We start from the raw sequence: 8901 nt of genomic DNA, 5'->3' as shown, positions 1-8901 counted from the left end.
TTCTTCATTCATTGAAGGTGCGCCTTATAGTCCGCTGCGCATTTTATATGGGAAACGTTTGAAAATACACCATTCATTGGGGGTGCGCCTTATACTCCCGTGTGACTTATACGCCGGAAAATACGGACGTCATGTTCAATTTTTGCACATGGGACGTCCTGAGTGATTGACGCACGACTAATTATTGCGGCCATTGAGTCAAGGTCCCGCCCGGTCAGTTTCAACATGATCTGCACGTTTGGGTAACCCCCCCACCCCACACCCCACATCTAATCCCTGTTGCGAGTTGTGGCTCACCTCTCACTCTGGTCCCAGCAGCACTCGGGGATGGTGGGCAGTCGGGGGACGCTGCGGTAGCTACTGTGCAGGTTGTGGGCGGTGCGCCTCGACACGATCCACTGCAGTTTCCTGTGATTGGGTTTGCTGCACTCCGGAGAGGCGTAGTCCGACAGCCGCTGGGCCACTTGAGCGCGCCACGCCACCAGTTCACTGTCTGCAATCTGAAACCAAACAGGCAGCAAACACGTTAGCCTGCTTTGACTCGCCGCCGGCCTCCATCTGACCTCCCGTCGACCGTCAGTATGGACGCACCCAAAATGTAGGCCGAGACCTTTTCCTTTTTTCACATCCACAAGTTGGAAATAAATACAACGATGCACTCTACTTGGGACTGTAAAAAAAGTGAACTAGTGTATTTTCCGGTGTATAAGGCACACCAAAAATCCTTTATTTTCATCAAAAGATGACCCTGCGCCTGATATGTGAAGTCTTATTGAGCTACAACGGATCTGGCAACTACTGTCAGTAGCCACTGACTCCATACCCCCCCCCCCCCCCCCCTTACAACCGTATATATAGCGCCTTACAAAATCAAATCAAATCACATTTGTGAAATTCCATGATGCGCACCAAAATTGTAAATTGTCCCACGTAAAGCGTAATAACAGTCATTATTTTTGATATGAAATATGGAAACAAGTTAGATGTAATATGTGGAGCAGATGAAACATTGGAATGGCTTTCCCAAATTGAAAATGTCCCCCAAAAGGAAACCGGAAGGACAATGTGGTCTCCCCGCGGCCAAAAGTGACTTTGACACCTTGACTTCCATCAACACAGCGCTCCACGGACAGAAGGTTAGAAATGTTTATTGGATGGCGGCGCAAGTCGCTCTTGACAAATCCCCCCCACCCCCCACGGTGAGCGCACAGAATTGCCATGATAGCGAGCAAGTTTTAGCATTTGTGTCTGATTTTGAAATGGCTATTTTGTTTACCTTCAGGTGTCTCTGGATGTGCCGGGCTATTTCCAACATGTCCCGCGATTGAATGTCTTCGATCCGCTGCCTGAGGAGGGACAAGGCCAGGACGGACGGCTAGAGGGAAAATGGCGGCATCGTTGCAATCACTTTTCATTCCATTGCGACTTGACGTCGGCGACGGCTCCCCACCTTGGCTTTGGAGAAGCAAATCCGGCACAGGCAGGCCTTGAGCTGAGCCTCCAGCGTCTCCAGGCTCAACGTCTCCTTCCTGTTCGCAACGACGAAGAGCCGCAATTCATTCACGGGTGGCGGCATCGTCCTCAGAAAATGACAAAGAAGGTACTCGTGCCGCCGCGCAACAAAACCACGCCACTAACTTGTGTCCCGTCTCCAGTGGCAAAACACAAACGGGGACCCGCAGCCGGCCCGTTACGTAACGCGTCCACGGCGGCCAGAAATGTTATCAGCGCGCTTCTGATAGTTGAGTGCCGAGTCGCTTCGGGTCACGCAAATGACGCCAAACGCAACCAAAATCCGCAAATGTTGAGCGACAGGAAAAAGATGGCATGCGCGACATTGGAAAGAGTCCAATTCAAAGCAGTCGTGTCAACTCTTTTGGGATTGAGTCGCTGCCGGTGCGTCTCGTTTGGATTGGAATCGCGCGCTGGCGTTGGGCGTTTCGGGTTCACCGTTCTGACGTCCTTGGGTTTGAATCTCCAATCGGACCTTCTGGCGCGGAATTGAAATCCTCTGCATTGTATAAATGTGCCTGGTCGGGAGATTTTTCAAATCCGATCTTTCAATACGCTATTTGATCCTTGATTCCGTTTCCAATGTGATTTTAAGCAGGAAGAGGGCTGTCAAAGCCAAAAGGTGGGCCGTCGGTCGCTCTTCCTCCTTACCTCTCGGCGGAGTGACAGATCGCAATCCGGTGGTACAAGTGCAGAAAGGTCAAAGCCGTGACGGCTTTGGATTGGAAGCGGAGCTTGTCGGCGATGATCTTCTCCATGCGAGCGAGGTCGGCCGCGCTGAAGCGACACTGGCCGATGCGGATCAGCTCATCGCCGGACGCCAGGTGGCATTCCTCCTCCGTCATTTTGGCCGCCATGTGGAGGCAGCTGAGGCTGACGCAGGACAAGTGCTTGGCTTGGATCTGAAAAAGGTACATGCTGCTTTTTTCAAGAGTCCATTTTGAATCACGACTTTACCAAAAAAACAACAACAATCGTACCCTCATCACGGCCAAGAATCGGTCGAGCAGGTTGACGGCCAGGACGAAGGTTTGCGTGCTGTAGCCAAAGAAGCTGGTCAGACTCCACAAGTCCTCCACTTTGCCGTCTCTGCACTTGGCTGAGATGCGCCCGTCCTTCTGGGGAAATGGACAAAAAAATCACCCTCATATACAGTATGGAGACACCCTAAAGCCTTTCATTTTTCATTTTTTTTTTCATTCATTGAAGGTGCGCCTGAAACGTTTGAAAATACGCCATTCATTGGGGGTGCGCCTTATACACTGGAAAATATGGTATTTAAATAGTTGTAAAACTTTCATATATTGATAGAATTGTTAAACTTTTTTTCTTCATTCATTGAAGGTGCGCCTTATAGTCCGCTGCGCATTTTATATGGGAAACGTTTGAAAATACACCATTCATTGGGGGTGCGCCTTATACTCCCGTGTGACTTATACGCCGGAAAATACGGACGTCATGTTCAATTTTTGGAGCTATTCAAATGTTTGGCACCTCTGGCAGATTTTAATAAGATGTCCAAACAATGTGGATATTTATTCATTCTTTTATACTCCAGTATGCCTTATACACAGGATACGTTTTCCCCCCAAAAAATCTCATATATATATATATATATAATTTGATTGTTATTTTTTTCAGTCACAATTTACAACAGCAAGTTAGGGTTATGTCACGTGAGTATAGTTTAGAAGAAACCGAAACCTTCAAACTACTGCATGCATCGGTGTATAAGGTGCACCGCCAATGGTGTATTTTCAAACTTTCCAAATATAAGGCGCACCTTCAATGAATGAAAAAAGCTTTGCAAATATAAATATCTCAAAGTTGACTTGACCGTAAAATATGGTCGCTTTCCTGAATGTGTCTAGCAAGTCAACTCACCTGCTGAGTGGACTCGATGAGAGTCAGTCCGGTCTCTTTGGGCAGATAATAAACCTCCAGCTCGTAGTATGCCCGCAGCTCCTTCATCAGTTTCAAGGCATCCATGTCTCCGCTGGCTGGCACTCTCTTCTTTTCCTTCTCACTAGACAAGCAAAAACACTTGTGTAATGAATTGTGGCCCGAGTGCGAGTTGTCCCTATTCTGGTCCAGATAGTTGACCCGCTTTAAGAAAGAAGGCCGGCCCACTTCCCCCAGCTGGACCCGGGTGTCAGATTTCAGAGCAAAAAAACAAAAACAAAGCAACTGTCCTATTTGATGGCCTCGTTTGTTCATTTGGCCCATAAAAACAACAACACGAAGTTCAGTTCCGTTTTCTTGATTTAAGAGTAGATGACAACCGAGGAAGCCGAATATGTGGTTTCTCTGTCGACCCTTTTAAATCCTCCATTCGGAGCGAAGCGGGGGAGGGGCTGTTTTTCCCCATTCCTCAAACTGCAAAACATTCTTCCCTACTTCGGGCGTCATCGAAGCCAAAACAAACCTTCACAATAATACTAATTATGGTTATATTATTCCTATAGTTTTTTCCTGTATTGCTGTGGTTTTAAAACATTCCTTGGGGGAATAGAACATGTGAAAAATGCTCAAATGGTTGTTTTAGGAATACTGTTATTGCTAACTGGTGTTAAACTGCCCTCCCAACAACGTAAAAAAAAGAAATATTAGCGCGATGCCCGTTTACCGTGTCAAGATTTGTTTCCAATACTTTGTTCGAAATGGTACGCGTTCAACATACATCCGTTCATACATTCATCGACAAAGATCATTTGTGAACATGTGATGATCGTTCGATGACTCTTCTAATTTAGATTCCGCAGTTGTAACATGGTCATTTCTTTGCTTACCTCTGTTATTTTTTTTCCTCCGGTGATTCGGGGACGGAACGAATACATCGTGTGTGTGATATTTGTATAATCCCGAGAGACTACTAGCCGTGATCTCCTACCTGTTAAAGCAAATTAGATCCACATCGCGGTTGTATTTGGCTGTTCCAATCTTGTTTTGTTTTCCTGCAGTCCGACCGTCTCCTTTCGCTCTTCTCCCTTTTGTTGATGTTGCCAATGTCTACGCCCGCCGGTGACGTCACGCCAGGTGAACCAATCGTGGCGTTGGACTAAAAGCAGAAATCTCCCCGGCCGTAGCGGCTCGAGCGTTCTGTCGTAAAACATTGTTACACGTGGGATTGTAGTTTTATTAATGTCTCGGTTATATCAATTATAGATATAATACAACAATATGTGTGACGGCACAAGTATATTGTCACCTTGACGAAAGCTACCGCTGGATTTGAAATATTATCGACCTTGAACAAAAGACGACTGTTTTCAGATTGACGTTTCTATTACCCAATCGCCGAGCTGGACATTTTCACGTTCAAATAATCCGCCCAAAATAGGCGTTTTTGATTGGCTCACGATTTGACATACTTGGACGCTCCTCGCACAAAATGACATTACGTAAGGCTTTCGGCTAGATGTCTTAAATATATTTTTCTCTGTGATGTTAGGTTAAAATATTACGAGCTAACAGTAGGCTACTGTGTGATTTATGCTCGCAGCAGACAGACTCAAATCAAACGAAACAAATTACATGAACAGTTTACCGTGAAAACATTCGACGCAGTGTGGAAAAATACGACCGTGAAACACATTGTAAATGTTATCTAAACTGGTCAGTCAGGCACACCAATGTATCGCCTGGATTCGCGCTCCACCGCGCGAATATTCCGCAAATGTCAGTATTTGGAAGTGAATGTAAGAAACATCCAGCTCAATAAAAAGGTGCAAACATGTTTTTCTTTCTTTTCCCATTGGCTCGGGGCCAAGAGAGAGGCGGGGTTTGTTTGCCTCCGTCTTCCCCCAAGTCCCTCTTCGTAAGTAGACGCTCGCTGTCTACTTTCACCAACTTTATTTGGATATTTTACAATAACCCCCCCACCAACGGAAGCCAAGATGGACGACTAAGCGTCAAAGCGGGTCCCCGACCCCCGACTTCATTTATCTCGGAACTGAGTGGACCGGATGAAATCCAATCGTGGTTTTATCCGCTTCGCAGGGGAGGTAAAGGCGTGGGAGCCGTCTACTTCCTGGGTTCACGGCAGCTATTTAAATGGCCGAATCATTCATTGATCTCGTTAGTCATAACAAACATGATTTCTTATGTCAAATACAATCGCTGATCCGGGTTGGATCTCTGAATACGTCTTCTCCCATATAATTTAATCGCTACACGTCGAAAGAGAGGTTTTATCTTATCCGTGACGTCTATTCAAACACATTAGCCCGGTTCCAGGGAATAACAGCAGTCATGGCAGAAAGCCATCCTCTGATATTTAGCATCCATTTCGCAAGGCAAATATAATGGCTGACTGCTCACCAATCTCCAGTCATTGCTGTCACAAATAGCTGTATCTGTCCAGTTTTCCACATAGCTTCATACATCGCAATGTTAGGTGAGTTTATCCTAAACCTAACCCAACCGAGTTTTTCTCATCTTGCAGGTCGCTGTATCCAGTGGGGAGGAAGGCTTAACCAGGGTAAGAAGAAATGAAGTTCTCCCAACCCTGGGGAGTCCACAGACTGGCTTTTCTTCTCCAAAAGGAAGCCAAGATGCGGAGGGTCTATGTGCCAAAGAAGCCCTCCTCACAGGTTCGGCCTTTCATCTACTCCAATACGACCCAAGAAATGTCCTCTTTAAATGGACTCTATCGTGGCTGTTTTAACCTCATATTAAATGTGAAGTGTTCAAAATGAATCTTATTTTTTTTTCTTTGCCAGAATAGAATTAATCCTAAAGACTAAAACAATTGTTGTATGGTGTGATGCAAGTTTCCCATTTGCCGTCTTTTGTCAAAGGATACAGATATCTCCCCGACTCAGCGGGACAAGGCCGTGTGCTGGCTGACAGAGCTCCATGGCAGACTGCAACTGTACCCGGAGACTCTGGCGTTAGCGGTTAGCATTCTGGATCGCTTCCTGGCTTCCATCAAGGTATGCCGACGCAGAGCGCAAACCTCTTTGTCACCGCTGCGTGCCAGGGGGAGATTCTCTGAGTGACTGTTGAGTGACGCTCTTATCATTCACGTCATCCTTGGAATGCAAACTGTGATTTGGCTTTTTTTTTTTAAACCATTTTGTAATCGCAACTGAAGTCTCTTTTTACACTTCAATAACAAAAGTTAGTTATACTCTGAGATATACAGTTAACAGTTTTAATAGAATAGAATAATTCAATTGCCATTATTAAACGGTGTGTGTGTGTGTGTGTTTGTTTGTTTGTTCGTGGGAAGTGTAGCATAAAACAATATATTTTCGTCAGGATTCTCCAGATTTCAGATGGCAGGGCGCGTAAAATCCGACTGGACCCTGCGCACCCTGCCCACCCCCTTTTAATACAAAGATTTTGTGTGTGATTTTCTTGTTTGCCTTCAGGCTCGTCCAAAGTACCTGCGCTGCATCGCTTTTGCCTCCTTCTTCCTGGCGATCAAGACCTGCGAGGAGGATGAGGTCAATATATGACAAATATCTCGTTATGCAATGAGTTCCATCGCTGTCCGTGACGCCCCCCCCCCCGCCCCCCACCCCAGTGTGTGCCATCTCTGAAGGCATTGGTCGTGTCCAGCCGCTGCGGCTGTTCTCCAGCGGAAATCCTGAGGATGGAAAGGATCATCCTCGACAAACTCAACTGGGATCTTGGAATCGCCACGCCGCTGGACTTCCTGCATATTGTGCGTCTTTCCGCATCAAGTCAGTTCGATTGAAATCTGGAACCGTTATTGCCTATTCTGACCCCCCCCCCCCTCCCCACTCCCATATATATCATTTCTTACTCCATAGTTCCATGCAATGGCGTCGTGGTGTTATTCTGGGTTTGTGGAGTCGTTGCTGGGACTGGACCGCTCTCAGCATCTGGCCCTGCTCACACAACGGCTTTACCGTTGTTTGGCTGACCACGCGCTCATTCAGGTACAACTTGAGGAAACATCACAATCGGTGTATTTTCCCGTGTTGTAAGGCGCAGCACCAAAAGCCTTGATTTTCTTATCCCTGTACGTTATACTACGCTGCATCTTATATCTTAACTCACATTGAGTCGCACAAATACCTTCTAATGTGCTGTGCTCTATATTTGGAAAACCTTTCTATATTGATATATTATATTTGGAAAACTTATACAGGTAACATCCGAGTTGCGACCAGGTTCCGTTCCGACAAAACGGTCGTGAATGGAAAAGCATTCAAAATGGCTGACGCGAGGATCACGTGATCATAACAAATGACGACACGCTGGCATCTCCTATACGACAGGATAATATACGATGTCAATCTGTGTTTTTTAAACAACGCTTTCTATTGAATACTATTATGTACCAAAATGTTGACAGTTCATTTATAAATCTTATAACTTTTAGTGTCATTGGAATCATTTTTTATTATCGATCTTTATTACTGTGTCGGCGCACACGCTTTCTGCTGACCCAAATCTGCACGGCTTCCCATGCATGCGAGCTTTCCAAAAATGGCTCTCCCTGCTAACGGAGAAGCCAGAAGAGGTCACCTGTCTGAAAGAGGCGGCGGCGCCGACCGTGAGCCTGACGCGCCGTTTGCGTCACGGCGATCCCACCCGCTCCGCCTCGGCGGACACCCCTCCCTCCTTCCCCCCCGATTGTCCAGTTCGGATTGACAGCTTGGGGCGGGGCCACGCCTCCCCGCTTCCAGCACTGCCGTCTTCAGGACAGCAGGCACGAAAACAGGACGCTGACAACTTGTATTTGTACGTTGTATTACCCTGGACTTTCTATATCTTCGCCCGAGCCCCCCTCCCCAATTTTTAAAGGCGCTTATAAATGAAATGTATTATGATTATTATTGTTCCGTTTGTGCACCACCGTGTGCGAGTTGCTTCTCGCCATTGTCGGGTTTCCCAGTGCTCCCCCACCCACCCACTTGTCATTTTTGGTTATTCCCTTGGTCCTCTTTTTGGGACCAGCACTTTGTGTTGTAGCTTAATAAATCATCGTGCACGGACCTCTGTCTCTGTCACGTTGCTGGCTGTAGCGGTGGCAGCCATAGAATAAAAAAAAAAAGAAAGGTCTGGCGGTCGTGGCTGCAACTCGCGCCGGTCGTAAATCGGATGTTACCTATAGATGGAAAAAGTTTGAAAAGACGCCATTCATTTAGGGTGAGCCTTATACTCCCGCGCGTTTTATACACCAGAAAATACGGTACATGTCCAAACAATGTGAATTTGTTTTCATTTTAGTTATTTTTTAGATCAATTTCAATATTTGGCAGGATAAAATTCCGATTAATCGCTATATGAAACTAAATAGACTACTAGCCGTGATCTCCTACCTGTTAAAGCAAATTAGATCCACATCGCGGTTGTATTTGGCTGTTCCAATCTTGTTTTGTTTTCCTGCAGTCCGACCGTCTCCTTTCGCTC

At 46.3% G+C, this 8901-nt stretch overlaps 2 protein-coding genes across 5 annotated transcripts; one reads left to right on the top strand and one right to left on the bottom strand.

Moving 5' to 3' along the window:
* Positions 1-262: 262 nt before the first annotated feature.
* ccng2 (cyclin G2) lies at positions 263-4539 on the bottom strand. Of its 4 annotated transcripts, none has more exons than XM_089020814.1 (7): positions 4403-4539; positions 3397-3538; positions 2493-2627; positions 2164-2414; positions 1451-1580; positions 1277-1375; positions 263-500 (listed from the first exon to the last, which is right to left on the bottom strand). In XM_089020814.1, exons 2-7 carry the CDS (start codon positions 3499-3501, stop codon positions 294-296), a joined length of 927 nt encoding a protein of 308 aa, XP_088876940.1. In that variant the 5' UTR covers positions 3502-3538; positions 4403-4539; the 3' UTR covers positions 263-293. The 4 variants fall into 4 exon arrangements, with proteins under 4 accessions (XP_088876940.1, XP_088876938.1, XP_088876941.1 ...); XM_089020812.1 differs by having other exon boundaries at positions 2493-2630; positions 4403-4538; XM_089020815.1 differs by having other exon boundaries at positions 1451-1529; positions 2493-2630; positions 4403-4538.
* Positions 4540-5302: 763 nt separating this feature from the next.
* Positions 5303-7696, top strand: ccni (cyclin I). The gene is made up of 7 exons (XM_089020817.1): positions 5303-5516; positions 5957-6104; positions 6312-6446; positions 6888-6962; positions 7043-7183; positions 7293-7421; positions 7634-7696. Exons 2-7 carry the CDS (start codon positions 6003-6005, stop codon positions 7679-7681), a joined length of 630 nt encoding a protein of 209 aa, XP_088876943.1. The 5' UTR covers positions 5303-5516; positions 5957-6002; the 3' UTR covers positions 7682-7696.
* Positions 7697-8901: the final 1205 nt, after the last annotated feature.

Source organism: Hippocampus bargibanti, linkage group LG18 (assembly GCF_051943395.1).
Source record: "Hippocampus bargibanti isolate YZ-2025 linkage group LG18, ASM5194339v1, whole genome shotgun sequence".
Lineage (NCBI taxonomy): Eukaryota > Metazoa > Chordata > Actinopteri > Syngnathiformes > Syngnathidae > Hippocampus > Hippocampus bargibanti.
Note: the sequence above shows the minus strand (reverse complement) of the source record. Positions and strands in the feature narration are given on the sequence as shown.